Consider the following 16,008-nt stretch of genomic DNA (forward strand, 5'->3'; position numbering starts at 1 on the left):
CAAATTTAGAAAAAGCATTTGAGCAAACCTTCAAAAATCAGTTTTTTTCAACCGTAGCAATTCAGGGTTTAGTTTTAGAAAAAAGTCATTTTCGAGGCACTTTTAGAGCTTTATAAAAAGCACATTTTCGATTTTTGCCAATCAATTTGAATTTCATGGTCAAAAGTTATAGCCATTTTAAGGTAAAAAAGATGCAAATTGTAAACTCAAATATCACGAAAAGGCACAGGCCAAATTTTAAGAGCCCGGTTGCATTTGAAAGAGGAGATTTAACACTATTTACGCTGAAAAAATCTCAGGGTTTTTTTTAACTCGAGATATATTCATCTGAACATATCGAAATTTCATGGGAAAAGTGTATGGGGCCACCCTAATGAATTTCGAAAATTGTCCAACTATATGTTTTCCATGTAATTTTGAACACTGAAACTGAATCTGGCCTCGGAATTGAGGGGCAAAATGTTAAAAATCGATTTTTAGTCATATTTTCAACATCCAATTCAGTGCTTTGAAAAGTGTTACTATTCGATTCTGTTATTTTTGGTAGAGAAAAATAGGCTGTTTCGTCGTTCGAGAAAGGCAGGAAAAGTCAATAGTTTCACGGCGTAATTGCAACAAATGACTTTTACAAAAGCTAAACTTTTATTTTTTTACATTTTAGCAACTGAAAGTTATGGTTTGTGTGCAATTTCAATTTATTTTCTTCAGGAATAAACAGTTGATGAAACACAAAGTTATTCTTTCAATTGAATTACTTGGCTCAACATTATTTGAAAATTCCTAATTCTTTTCGAATGATTTTCACTAGATTTGTTTAAAAAAAATTATGTCCAATATTCGCGTGTTTTGGCCTTTCTTACAAGTGCCCTACAAAGTGTGTACAAAGTACAGGTATGCGACTGCCAGTGGATTAAATATTCAAATTCTACAGAATTCAGAATTGTATTGCCTTATTTGTGTTTTGTATTGTATTTGTATTTGTATTTGTAACTAACTAACTAGTACTAATTGTCATTGTCAATCCTTTAAATCTAAAAGCCGATTTAAAGCCGTTTTGAAAGCCATCAACTGGTTTCTGCAGTACAACTGGTTTTTACAGTATTTTAGGGTTAAAAATCTTCCAGGAAACAATTTGTTCACTCGTTTGATTCATCGTCATTCCCTAATCACTCCAAAGTGTTCGACAAAGAATCGACTTGTAAAACGACGCCACTAAAACAATAAAGCTCTTCTTTTTTCGAACAAAGTATTCCCCTCTTGCCTCAAGTGTCCCACGAGGGCAAGTGACCTGGATTAAAGTCAAGTATTGCTTGCTTGTACACCGTGTTGTGATTGTGATTGTGTGCAAATTGTGTGTGATCAAATTGTTTAATCCCCAGCCGTGATATTTATGTCTTAGTTGTGATATAGGCGTGTTTATTAGAGTGAAGAAAATTAGCAAAATTGTATGAGATAAAAAATCGTTAAACAAAACTTCATGCGAATCGAAACGTTAGTCCGGCTAAAGGTTAGTAAGCGAATTAAAAGTTGATTTTCTTTCTCGTTGATGTCATCGTGAAAATTGGTGACCAACTAAACTTGTTAAAAGTGAATTGAAAATGGTAAACGAGCGTAAAACTGGTGAACGTGAAAGCAAAGTTTTTTGGTTGAAAGCAGATTTGAATAAAAAAAATATTTGCACTGGCAATGATGTACAGTTACTGCTTCAAATCGTCGTGTTTGCCGATTGAATTGATTTGAGGGCAGCCAATTTGGTAAACAGTTTAAATCTAGTCTAAGTTTGCGCTAACGCCAATGTAAACTTGCTAGCCTAACTAATTTGGTGTACGCTAATTACCGCTAGAAGGTCTAATTTGGACAAGTTCAATGAAACAGTAAATGTGAGGCGATTCTGGTTTGTGAACGTGTGATTGTACGTGATTCAAACAAATATTTAAACAATGTGTGATTTGGTGTTTGAGTGTGTGTTTTTAAAAATATCGCATCAAGTCGAAGTTTGAGTAAGTTTATGTTCTTTCGAGGTATTTTTTTCGGAAATGGTAAATTTAATGTTGACTTACCGGCAAATCATGCGAATGAGGTAAATGATCTTTTCTCTGAAAAAAAAAAAAAAATAAAAAATTCAATATTGAAGATGACTTACTTAACTGTGCTGACTGTTCCCTCAGTCCGTGCTCCGCTCTGTGTATCAACACGTTGCCCCTCAAACAAAAACCACATCAAATATTATCTTTCACGTCACGTATTTCTAATTTATACCCATCGTATTGGCAGCGATTATTGTGTCGTTTCGACGCAAAATCGACTTTGATCAGGCAGGAACTCTTTCTCCTTCTTGCAAGATTTTCGCCACCAGCCCAGCAACAAATCGTCCCATCAGACAGCAATTAATTTCTAAAGACCTATCAATTTTGGTGTAACGTTTTCATCCAGTTTCAGGACGCGAAGTTTTCCAATTCCAAGTTCAAAAAAGAAAAAGTGGAAAAAGGTGGAAAACTTTTCCCAACTTCTCTTCCTTGAATGAAACCCTTCCACCAGAATTGCGTGACTAAATTAGGACGATTTGGCTTCCTTATTTATTGACTAGCTTGACTAGGTTGACCAAAGAGATTTTAGTCATCCAGGTTAAGCTGATGTGATCTGGCTTTTGGTAGAGATTTATTTTCATCAAGTTTTGACCTCGTTAGTTTGTTTTAAATTTTCAAAAGTTTGTAAAAAAAACATTACAATTTTGGTAAATGTATAACATGAACTAAAAAAATAAATAATTATTAAAAATAATTGAAATGAATTGCTTTTTTTAGAAAACAATAGGTGCTAAAATTTGTTTGACCCAATCTGCAATTTTTTTTTCATTTTGAACAAAAAATTTAATTTTGAAAATTTCGTATTTTTTCCAACATAGTAGGGTTAACCTTCAACTGCCCAATTTTTTTTCGATTTATTTTTTTTAGTTTTTCCGGGTTCAGGAGGTCATTTCAAGCAACTTTTATTCTACGAAATACTTTACTTCTCTTGTTTTATGTTTTCTTGTTTTATTTGTAGCATTTTCATTTGCATTTATCTTCTTTAGTTTATTTATGTTTTTGATAGTATTTGGCATATTTCATCACCTCCTATCATAACACTTAGTCTTTCTAATTTTTCACGTTTTTACTGTAACTTTTTCAATTTTTTGGTCGTTTTTTTTTTAATTTTCTGCTCTAGAATGGCACCATTATCATTTAAATTGTAATAAAATGCGAAGAGGCATAGTCTGGGACACAATATAAGTACTGCATAATTCCTTTTATTTAAAACATAGGATATGTTAGTAAAACACACAGCCAAAGTTGACCCCTAATAAAAATAACACAAGTTAAACTTCCAAACCATATTTTTTCTAAAATTCTTTGCAATGCTTTTTAAAGATCAAAAATTCGTTGAAAAACGGATGTTTGGCGATTTTTTAGATCGAAGCGTTAGGTTGTAGAGGGTTAAATTTTTAGAGTGTAACAATGTTCTACAAAGTTAGATTATTTTTGTAAAGCTGTAAAAATTTCCTATCATTTTCTGTTTTTGATTCTGTTTAGGCTGGTACAAATATTTTTAAAAGTTTTTGTCACCCCGAAAAATCAGGGGGCAAAAAAAATATTTTTACAATAAACTTCAAAATTTCAATGAAAATTCAAGTGCAACCAGCTGAAATCAAATTAAAATACATTTTCCTGCGTTTAAAATCATTTTTAGCATGTTTGGGTTTATTAAAAAATCTTAAGATTTTTTGAAAATTTTCGATGCAAAATCTTTTTTTCGATACAATTTTTGTTTTTGTCAGATCTTAGATTTTTTAAAAACTAATGATTGCAAAACAACTGAACTAGTGTAAAATGCATTTTAAAACACTTTTTTTAATTTAAATGTGAAGACTATGGCTTGTTATTTAAATTTTTATATTTTTTTTTATTATTTTGCCCTCCCTTGACCTCGGCCAGGGCCGAGGGACAAAAACTTTTTTAAATATTTGCATCGGCCTTATGAGACTGTCGGTTGCTAAAATACAGTCCCCTAATGTTTTAATTTTACGAAAATGAGTCCTTGATTCGGAAAATATTTGGATCAATTTTCAATTTTGCAAAATAAATTATTTTTGAAATTTTCTGCTTTTTCCTAAAATTAATTTTAAAGTTTTTGAATAAAGGACTTCATGAAACGGATAATATCACTTGGGTAATTCTCTACCAACTCACACGAAATCGGAAAAAGTTGCCCCGACCCCTCTTCCATTTGCGTGAAACTTTGTCCTAAGGGGTAACTTTTGTCCCTGATCACGAATCCGAGGCCTTCTGTTTTTGAACATGCGAAAAAATGAGGTGTTTTTTAATAATTTGCAGCCTGAAACGGTGTTGAGATAGAAATTTGGTGTCAAAGGGACTTTTATGTTAAATTAGACGCCCGATTTGATGGAGTACTCAGAATTCCGAAAAAAACGTATTTTTCATCGAAAAAAACACTTAAAAAAATATTTTTCCGTTCAAGCGCGCGCGCGTGCCAAAATCCCTTTTTTCTCGAAAAACTGTATCTTAGAATCCTGTTAATGGACTCCTTCCATTTTTTAGCATGTTACGTTGAATTTCCCAAGAAATTCTATAAAAATATTGTCTGACATAGGCTTTTTAGTCCAGACACTTTCAAAACGGAATTTTAAAGTTTCATGTATCGTTTTCAAATGATATGCTAGATTTTTGAAACTTCTAGCTATTTTTCCTTGAAAGGACAACTAATCACTTTTCATTTGCGTCCAAGACAGCTAGAATCGATTGAAATGATGCAGAGTTAAGATTTTTTGAAAAATGAGACGAAAATTTTTATTTTTTGGACCACCCTATCACGGCGAAGGCCACCCTAATGGCCAACCAAAAAAAAATACGGGTCTGATTATTTCGGCCAGGAAATCTCCAGTCTAATTTTGTTTTTTTATGCTTTTTTCGTGATAATTTGAATCTAATTTAATATTTTAATCAGTAATAATCGATTTTTTGTGTGCCTTTTTACAAATTTACCATCGATTTTTGGGAACAGGGACACTCTCTAGATTTTTCATTATTTCAAATGGACATAGATCTTGAGGCAGTGCTGTTATGGATATTAACGTTTTGTCTTGACAACACCGTCTTATCTATAATCTTTATATAATTCCGCTTGAAAAATGAATTATTTTAAATATCACAAAAGTCAAATACAATAAAGATTTGAACAAACTTTATAAAAACATCCAAAACAGAATTTAAACCATCCTACCCAAAATCTTGAAAACACCTTGCTCCAGTCGAACAGTTCCAAGGTCGCACTAGCTTACTAACTCAGAAGGTGTGGCACGTGGGAGGAGTTGGGTTATATTTGTGATTGCAGCAAGTCAAACACAAACAGCAATAAAACTCGCAAAAATATGGAGACGCCCGGTAGTCTGGCCCGGGTCGGCGTCTTCACGGCGTCGTAAATAAAGTATATTAGATTAGATCGGCCCAAATCAGTCGAAAACGTTGAGGTTGAGGGCAACAGCAAAGTGACACACCATTGACTGAGGAAACAGATAGATCTACAGTGTGTCTTATCAAGGTACTTACCCTATGCCTATCTAGTGGATCACCGTACACGTCTCTCCCTCTCCTATATACAAGTTCGTCATATCGCGTCCTATCCTCAGGAAAAATTAATTCTCTTATTTCTGTTACTAAAGTATGCTGTGGGAAGAAGAAACAAGACAGGAATTAGTTTTAATGGACAAACTTTCCGGTGGCAACAAATAGACGTGAAAAGAATGAAAACTGTACCTTTTCGGGTGTATCTAACATTTCTAATAAAACAGATACGAAGGCCTCTATGGTCATTCCTCTAGCACCATATTCCGCTATATAATATGATAAGTTAGCAAAATGATGACGAGGTAATAAGGATCTGGCTTTTTCTTCCACCATCGCTGACACCGGACATTTCCTGCGGGTCCTGTAAAGAAAAAAGAATAAAAATAAGAAAATATTTTAGTTCGTAAATTGTAACCGACGGCGGAATGTCTCCCTCAGCAACTCGTAAAACTCCTCTCGATAAGAAGAAAGGTCAGCCAGAAGTAGTAAAAAATAGGCCGGAAACGTGCCGGAGACGAGTGACCGTTTTTTTTTTGTCAACTTTCTTTTTCTGCAGTTCTGGTCGAGTCGAGTGGGTGATGAAGATGAGGACACTTGAAGCGGAAATTGTGTTACCTTTAGCGATGTTATTAAATAAAAAATGAAGCAAAAGATCCGGGGAGGAGTATTCTTGAACCAATTTCAATTTGTTTGGTTTCAAATAAATTCCGAGATGATTTGATTGGAATCTTATTGTTATTGCAATTAAGAAAATGGCAAAACAAAATGTAATTCACTCTTCAGGATCGGTATTATTATACTTTACATTTCAACTTAATTCTCTTGCAATTTTTTAACAATAAAAAAAAAACAAAATATAACAATAAAAACTTATTTTGATCTTCGTTTTCAGTAACACTAAATTGCAAATTTTAAATATGTTCTGTACTTAACTACATTTCATATTTTTAAGAGCTGTCATAAATTTACTTTCAAATCTCACGTGATATGAATCTAAAATTTTGCAGGATTTTTCAAACTGAAAAATTAGTTAAATAAAAAAAAATCTCAAAGAGCAGAACTGATGTAGACGTTGAAAAGCTTTAACTTATAATTACCTCATATTTGTGAAAATCAATTAATTTTGTTGTACACTATTATTTGACTTAATTATAATAAAATTTCAGAAATATTTTGAGGAAAAAAAAACAATTAAAAATGAAATGCATTTTCGGTTCATTAGAGTTTTTGTAAAATTAAAAAAAACTACAAATCCGAGATTTTTTAAAAACACAATAATTAAATAAAATGCGATATTAGTATCGAACAAAGCGAGATTTGGTATGCATTTTCATTTTACTAGAGTAGAATACTCAAACTTTCACAAAATTCCATAAATAAAAAATATCAAATTTTCCTTATTCGCAATATGGAATAGAGAGAAACTTGCATGCATTTCCACGCAATTTTCTTCTTCTGAAAATAATAGATTTTTCATAATAAACCGAATCTTTGCGAATATATTTACTACTAAACAAAATGTTAAATGCATTTTCACTTTATTAGATTTTTATGCAAAAATACTAAAATTTCACAATTTGCCAAATGGCTTTGCAAAACTTAGCCTTTTAAATTCATTTCAATTCAATATAAAATTTTCACAAGTTATCGTATTTTTTCCGAAAACACTAAAATAATTATAATTGCAATTCATCGTATTTTTCCGAAAACACTTAAATATTTATTACTGCAATATTTTTTAAATGATTGATTTTTTTCTGTAAAATACTTAAATTTTCACAAAATACATTTTTTATACCGTATTTTCCATTCCAAATTTGATCATTTTTGAAAGTAAAGTGTTCTTTCTGATAATACGAGTATTTTACAAACTAAACTCTAATAAAGTTAAAATTGTACAAATTATTACTTAATATAAATACTTGATTCTCAAATTGCTCATAATATAAAAATTTGATTTTTTTTTGCAAAAATACGGTATTTTATGAACATTTTAGTGTTTAACAAAAAAAAATTCTAATAAAGTGAAAAAGCTTAGAAAACTTCAATTCGTTTGATACTCATTTTGCATTTTTTTTTAATTTGATTATTTTCAAAAATAAAAACGATATTTTGTGAGGATTGAATTATATTACTTTTTTTTAATTGAATGAAAATTATTGCAAAATTTTTCTTCGTTTGATTCGTATTGATATTGCTAACTACGAACAGTCCAGACTCGATTATCCGATGCTTTGTACTTTTGATAATCAAATCACGAACAATTTTTTTTTTCGTTTTTTTATTTTCTAATTTTGAACATCAAATTCGAGTTCTACGACGCCATTTTTATCAAATATGAATCGTTGATTGTCTGTAAAATGAAAAAAATCATTTTTTCAATATTTCATCACCTACATTTTGGCCGCCATTTTGGATTTAAAAATTCTTTATCAATTTACAGTACTTTAAAGCTCAACAATCAAAAATAAGACAACGATTGTTGACAACGTTATTCGATTATCCGCAGTTAAATTTTGCCAAGGCCTCCAGATAATCGAGTCTGGACTGTACTTTCAAAAAACACTGTATTTTGTTTTTTTTGTTTCTTCATACTTTGAAACTAACAATATTATCAAAAAATAAATTCATGGTGGTGTTTTTTTTTATTAATTTAACGTGATTTGGTTATATTAAATCAGTTTTAGAAATATATTAAAAGAATATTGTTGTTGAAGCAGAAATATACATTTTCAGTATAACTTTGAAATAATTGAAGATCAAGAGTTCAAGAGGCAAAAATAAAGGGACAGTTGACAAAGGCTAATACAAAGTATAAAACTATTTTTCCCCACATATTTCAGAATTTTTTTTTAAAGAGTTTAGTAATATTTATTCAAGTCAAGATGATTTTTGTTTTTTGTTGTATTTCCACCAAACAATGGAACAATTTTTCCCGAAATTTGTTTATATATTTTTAAACACAATAAATCTATCTATACTTTGGAGGTGACAAAAGCTGAAGTTTCATATGAAAAGATTTTGAGTGATAAAACATGTTTTAAAAACGTAATATTTGGGTCAACTAAAAAAAATATATAGAAAAAAGGTCAATTACTAATGTTTTGATACACAGCAAAAAATTTAGACTGAAAAAGCTGCATCACACCAGAATAGTGGAAAATTACACATTTTCTGAGGTAAAATTACACATTTTTTCTGACATAAAAAATGTACCCCATCCCAGATGTAATATTACCATGATTTTTTTTACTGTGTATATCAACCTAACACATAGTAAAAACTAAACTAACCACCATTAAACAAATCAACTAACCTCACTCCGGTCGGACTGTAGGCGTCCCACGGTTCTGGCTCAACGGTGGTACACGAGTGTGGCACTTTCCCGACGTCCCGCACCAGCAGCGACATCCGCTTGTGGAACTTGAATTGACTAACAGCCTCGTCATGGGTCACCTCCATGAATGATTGACTATTCACTTCTAGGATTTGATCGCCGACCTGTTTTTGGAGAAAAGTTTATTATGCATATTAGTAAAATTGCAATTAAAAAAAACTAAATTTGTAGTTTTGAAAGGGTTAACGGTGAACTCACCATCAGTCCAGCCCGGTCCGCAACGCTGTCCTTGTCGACGCCGGTAATAAAAATTCCTAATCCGTACTCTACGCCACCCCGGATCATCAGTCCCAGGGATTGACCTGGCTCTATCAGCAGATCAACCCTTCGTACCCTAAGAGGAAAAGCAACACAAAAATCATAAATTTATTGCGCCTTGCAGCAATTCCTAGAGTTTTGTGTCAATCGTGCTAGGCCTAGATTTTTTCATCACACTGCTTTGCAGGATTGAGAACTGTCAACTTTGCGCACTTTGCACCACGCTAGAGTGCTGCGGAAAAATTTTCATCACAGTTGGCAAATTGATTTTCCATCACACCATCAACACAAAACAAGTGTAATGCATCGACTTCTGACCACAATCTAGTCACCAAGCTGTGGTAGCCGAGGCAGTTAAGTCATTGAGATGGTCTGTTAAAGGTTCCTGTCTCGATTCTCGTAGTTGGAACTTTTGAATTTTTTGACGGGTTATTTTTTTTTCTAATGAGCTCGAGGGCATAATTGTATCGGCCACTTCGAGCTGTGTTCGCTGAGTCCGTAAACGGTATAATTATTCTCACGACTCGAGGCCATGATTTTCTCGGACGATTGCTGCCCAATTTTGGGTGATTGTTAATTGAATTTACGTGGAATTGGCTATAAATTCAACAATATTGTGGATAAAAAAACTAATAAATTGTGGACGAAAGAAATCTGTATATTTATTACAGATTGTCTCCCTTGACAATCTGTAATATTTATCAGTATGACATTATTACAAAAGTTTACAGCCCCAAATGGCATTGGAAGATTGGACAAGCTGCAAGGTAACGAAACGGGTAACCAATCGCCCTATTCAACGACGAAATTCCGAGCATTCGTCCATCTCGTCCGTTTTTCATCATCCGTCCGACAAGCCGGCACGAACATAGCTACTTCCCGGCACCGAAGACCAGAATTTCACAGCCGGAACAAGCAGTCGTAATTGTCTTCTTACACCTAGGTCTCTTCAACTAAAATTTGGACAATTTTCTTCATCATGACGACGTGCATAATCCCAACGGTCAATAAATTCTTAACTGGAGGGACATTGTTTTATTATTTATAGTAAACTACAAAAATCTGCTTAGAACCGTGACCATTCTCGCATTAACCGTAGCATAATGTTTAGCAGAGGTTCTTGATCTTAACAAAAAAGGGGCAAATCCAGTTTCATTTTTCAATGGAACGATGTAATCTGGGCAGTGTTTGGTGAAATTTGTGTCACCACCCTTAAATAGGACTTCACGAAACTAAAAAGAAATCCAAAATTAATCACATTGAGATCGTCTCTCTGCAAGACTGCCAAACCGATGAAACAGGTCCCTTTATCCGTCCAAAATATCTGAATCGAATAAAACTTTTCTGATTTTAATAAACAAACCAGCTACAAACAAAAACAACTTTTCCATGGTTACGGTTGGAAGTGTGATGAAAAATCACTGTGATCAAAAGATACTGTGATGAAAATAATTGCGCAGGACTCTAGAGAAGTGCAAAATGCGCATACATTCATTGGCTGCATTTGCACCACCACCACCCTTATAGGAAAATTGATGGGCTTTTCTCGTTTGGCTTCTTCGAAAAAGCCTCCGCCTGGTTGATGCTGCAGGTGTGCGGTCTGACCTGAATGCAAAATTAAGTGTTTCGTTTCGGGGTGCTTAAATTTGGGCCAACTTTGCATTATTTTTTCACCACCAACAGGAGGTCCAACCATTGAATTGGTTATAAACATTGTGTTGTGTGCTTGTGGTTTCAGTGGAGGAGCTTCAGCAATGCAGCAGAAGGAGCAGCAGCTGGTGAGTTTTCCCAGCCTCAGTCCAGCAGAAATGGAACAGATGTTGGGACAAGATGTTACTTACTGCAGCGCTGCATTATGTTGGTCTGATTTCTGGACGAGATATTGTGAAGGAATTTGTGCTAGAATGTGTTGTGGAATTTTGGCCATCTAAAGGCGTATAGAAAATATTCTTGTTTCATTTCAGTCACGTAAAGTGGATTAATTGGTTATGTTTGATTTTGAATACTGATTTGAAACCCGAGGCAATCAAAAACTCGCTTTTTGCGACATGTTATGAATGATATGTTTTTGGATAGCAGCTACAAAATATATCATAATATCATAATTATTTGCGAAAGCTACGATATAAAGTAAAATCTTTACAGGATCTTCATAGTATATTATGATGTTCTTTGGCAAAAATAATGAGACAGTATGAAATAGAACGGGGCTCAACTCCTCGGCGGAATACTAACAGTGCACAACTTTTTCGCCAATTATTTTCTCACCATGAGACATTTGTTGCTCTAATGAGACCCAATTTTTTTATTTGGCGATTAGAGTGCTCCTATCCGAAATAAGATGGTACAAAAAATAAATCGATTTTTACCAAAACCAGAGTTGAAAAGGTCCTATGAAAATTTCATTTGATGATTTGAAGGTTGAAAAGCACAAACCTGAAAATGATTTCCCCTGACTCCTTGTAATATTTTACGTAACAAATTCCTTCCCCCTGATTCCTTGTAATATTTTACGTAACAAATCCAAAAAATGCAAATATCCATAAACATGATTCGGAGATATGATTTTTTGAACATAAAACCGGTTTTTTTATTGAGAGCTTTAATGACACATTGCGGTTTATAAACGCAACGCGCGGAGCGCAAAAACGGAAAATCACGAAAACGAGAAAAAAAACAACTATTATCACTAAAACTGCGATATCTTGAAAATCTAAGCGATGACTAGGGTTAGTGAAATTTCACGATTTCGCGGACAGCGTGAAATCCGCGAAATTTGGCTTTTTCCGCGAAATCCCGTGAAATTTTATGTTTGTGGGGATTTGTAACGATATTTCTTAAAATAATTTATCAGACTCAAATAGGAATGAAAATAATGTTATGAATTACTGTAGGAATAAGCAAATGAATATCCTGGTTCAATTACTAATACAGGGTTAGTGATTTTTGACGATTTCGTTGACGGCGAGGAATTCGTGAAATTTATGAATTTCCTCAAATCATTTTTTTAAATAGCAACATAATAAATATATCATCCATAAAGACTGTTTAAGTAAATTTTATTAGTTTACAATTGAAAAGCATGATATTTACCATTTGAAGAATTGTTCAGTTTCTTTTAGAAACTTAATAAATTTAGTTATATCTTCGTTCGTTGCAATAAAAACTTAACTGCTATTTTATTTGAAACAAAAAAAAATAAAATAAATAAAAATGAAGAGTATTTCTTTAAAACTTTTAAAAACATTTCAGATTCTTTCTGAGTCCTAACGATATTTGCTTATTTGGGTGGATGATTACCGTGAAAGTTAAAAAATACTACTTTTTATGTTTTCTATTCTCATTTTCAATAATAATGTTGAACTTGTTACAGGTTACATTATTTTTGCCTTTTGATTTTAAATTTAGTTTATGATAAGTGAGATGAAAACCTTAAAAAATATTTTTTATGTGCTAAACTGCCGTTTTACGCATAATTGTCCCATGACATTTTTGAACGATTCTGACTTTTTATCATTTTTAAGCTTAATCTTACGTATATTTTCCGAAAAACACATAAAATCAATAATTTGTTCAGAAAATCATTGAAAACAACACCAAGTCTGTTTGTCCCATCGTTGAACTTCTACGCAAAAGTGTCCCACCAAGTATTTTCTATCACGAAATCATGAGTTTTAAGAAGCATTTCATCTTGTGTACCTATTTAGCTGTAAGAGGATTACAAATAAGGGTGATCAAATGTTAACCGGGGTGATAAGGGACATACAGGGCGAATAGGGACCCACGGGACAATTATGCGTAGAAAGACAGAAATCGATCGAAAATTTTCAATCGCGTTTTTCTCAGTTGCCCTTTTTTGAACATGGGAAATTATGCGTAGAATGACAGTAAATGTCGCAGAAAATTCAAATTATTTTACTCTTTTTGGCTGGACAAGATTGTTAAATCTTGCTTTGATATGAAATTTAATAAAATGTAAAATGATAAAACAGAAGCGAATGCGCGAAAACCTTTTAGCAGTGAAGCAGTTCTGTAAATGAGAATACGCATGCCCTACATTTTGTTTCAAAAAATATATAGAGCCCATCCATAAAACAGGTTGAAACTTTTTTGAAAATTTGGAGGATTTTTTTGTCACGTTCAAATTTAGTGTAGATTTTTTAGTTTATCGAAGAATAACATATAATTACGCAAAAAAAGTTGTTTTCGTGATTTAAACATAAAATTTTCAGAGTTATTTTAACTTTTTTCACATTCCGCGAAATTTGCGTGAAATTCGGTGTTTTGAAATTGAGGTCCCCGTGAAATTTGCAATTTTCGAGCGTGAAAAATCACTAAGCCTATAACATATCTCACTTACTTTTTTCAAAATGTCCTAAGTACATAAGAAACCTATGGCGAATTGATGGTTTTCCACAGCTAAAAAAGTAATAATCCAGCTGCGTGTTAAGGTGAAGCCGTTGATCATTTTCGAAGAAAATTGATCATCACTATAAAAGATTCTGTATTAAATTCAATTCAACGAATTTCAGCACCAAAAGGAATCAGCATGTGCCGGTTGTTGCCTTCTTGAAGCCACTGAAAAAATTTTTGATCTAAATCAATTGTGCTTCAAAATTTATATAATTTTGTGGCACAGTCATTGACGTCTTAGTTGGCAATCATTGATTAATGACAATTTCCATAACTTTACAAGGAATGGGATAATCGTTACCAAAAGGAATCAGCATGTGTAGGGCACTATTCTAAACAACTTGTTGAAGGAATTTTGTCAAAATATTGAAAGCGACGCAAAATTTATAACTTTGAACGAAAAATCATGACAATGATGGAAGTCTTCACGTTAAAGGCCTGCGGTGTAAAATAAATTTTGAATTATTTAATGAAATTCTATGTAATGTTGCACCATGATTCATGTAGCCAATCTGTATGGTAAACATAATTGACCAAAATGTCAAAATCATATATGCGTTTATCCTTCCTCCCTTCATGGGTCTGATGGCCGAGCGGGCTAAGGCGCCAGTCCTCACTAATGGTGCTGGGTTTAAATCCCGTCGGTTGCAACTTGTTTTTTGTGTTTACGAAAATTGTACATGCAGTGTGTAATATTAAGTGTCTTTATTGACGAAGGTGATGGGCATGCTTTTGCATGCGATTTTATTATCGGATTTTTCGCTGTGTAGATATGTTATAAAAAGGAAATGTAAGATGTCTCACGGACCCCTCCCCCTTGCCACACTTTGTCAAACTTGCGAAAACCACCCCTCCTCCCCCTAGAGCGTGACGTACTTTATGGATGACGCCTTACAGAATCTAGTACTGAATCTTCCTTTTGTTCTGTTGATTCAAAAATATATTTAAGATGATCGTCCTATATGAATTAATAATCTCAAAAAATATTTCTATAGAAAACAACGTTTATTGTTTAACTTTATGTCATATTTAATTTCAGAGAATTCCATAAAAATCTTCAGAGTTATTTGATTTTTGAAAATAATGTTGACCATTAGCATATTATCAGATTAAATATTTGTATGTGCAATAACAAGATATGTAAATTTATATCGATAACACACGTCAACAAAAACGGAAAATAATCTTCCGTTTTCTCAACTCAAGGAAAAGCATACACAAAGTTCTATTACGTGAAATCAGGATTTATTTAAAAAAAACTATGTTAGTGAGCCAAGTGGGGTTTATTTAAGCAAAAACTTGTTGGACAGTGTAATCATTTGATTGATTTCATTGTGGTTAATAACTTTCCCCGTGACACAATCACACTCAAACATTGCAGCATTAATCCATTATCGCAAAACAAACATAATTACCGGCAAAAGCAATCCCATTTTCCAACTCGAAAAGCCCATCAACTTCACTCCACGGAACGACGTTCTACACTGCTCCCACTACTCACCGATCCCTTCGCTCCGGCCGGCGGCCACCGTACTCGTACGGCGGCGAGGCCGGTCTCCCCTGGCGGTCCATCCAGGAACACGTTTGCCGGTTCGGTGGGGGCGGATACATGGCCGATCCTCCGCCGGGACCCACCACGGTCCCCACGCCGCCACCGCCACCGCCGGCAGGCCCCGCCACGATGACACTCCCGAGGGGGTCTCCGCCGGTGACGGCCGCGGCCAGTCTGCTGGTGCTGCCGACCACGCTCGGAGGTGGTCCGAAGCCGTGCAGCGGTGCCGTCGAGTTGATCATCGACGCTCCGGCGGCCGACGGAGGCGCCCGGACGGTCATGCTGATCTGGCGCGACGATTTCAGGATCTGCACACATCTCTACAGAGTTTTAGCGCGCAACGCGACCAAAAGAGAGAGAGAAAAGAAAGAAAACGGTGGCAATAGAACGGTAGATAGACAGAGCGAGATAGAAACCGGAAGGAGCGTAGACGAGCGCGCGACAAAGAAGAAGGTGTGAAAGAGGAAGGGAAGAATAGGGGTTGGGGGAGTTATACACGAGGGAGCGAGACAAGGATACTCACAAACGGGGGGATATTTTTATGATTGTTTTACTTTACAACAGAGTTTAAGAGTTCAAAAGTTTAGAGTGCAAAATGACTACAGGAAAAAAGGATCTACTTCACACATCTACGTTATGTTTTGGGTTTGAGCTATTTAAACATGGGTTTATTATCCAAGAAAACTAGTAATAACATTTGAATGATTTATAAAGTTTTATCATTGAGATTATGAATTATAGGAGAGAATGGAGGAGACTTGATC

The 16,008-nt window shown here is 34.0% G+C and overlaps 1 protein-coding gene and 1 long non-coding RNA gene across 13 annotated transcripts in view; both read right to left on the reverse strand.

Moving 5' to 3' along the window:
• Nucleotides 1-16,008, reverse strand: part of LOC120415418 (whirlin) — a 242,413-nt gene that overhangs the window by 109,706 nt on the left and 116,699 nt on the right. For 11 of the 12 annotated variants that reach the window (XM_052709136.1, XM_052709135.1, XM_052709134.1 and 8 more), the window contains exons 7-12: nt 15,194-15,564; nt 9,220-9,355; nt 8,941-9,125; nt 5,814-5,985; nt 5,607-5,723; nt 2,061-2,096 (exon numbers count right to left, since the gene is read on the reverse strand). In XM_052709136.1, coding sequence (XP_052565096.1) covers nt 2,061-2,096; nt 5,607-5,723; nt 5,814-5,985; nt 8,941-9,125; nt 9,220-9,355; nt 15,194-15,564 — 1,017 coding nt within the window. The remainder of the gene's footprint in view (nt 1-2,060; nt 2,097-5,606; nt 5,724-5,813; nt 5,986-8,940; nt 9,126-9,219; nt 9,356-15,193; nt 15,565-16,008) is intronic. The other variant, XM_052709131.1, reaches the window with a different exon arrangement.
• On the reverse strand, nt 10,300-10,759 carry LOC120415428 (uncharacterized). The gene is made up of 2 exons (XR_005605198.2): nt 10,570-10,759; nt 10,300-10,511 (listed from the first exon to the last, which is right to left on the reverse strand). It is a non-coding gene; the product is annotated as an uncharacterized LOC120415428 (long non-coding RNA).

This window comes from Culex pipiens, chromosome 2 (assembly GCF_016801865.2).
Source record: "Culex pipiens pallens isolate TS chromosome 2, TS_CPP_V2, whole genome shotgun sequence".
Classification (NCBI taxonomy): domain Eukaryota; kingdom Metazoa; phylum Arthropoda; class Insecta; order Diptera; family Culicidae; genus Culex; species Culex pipiens.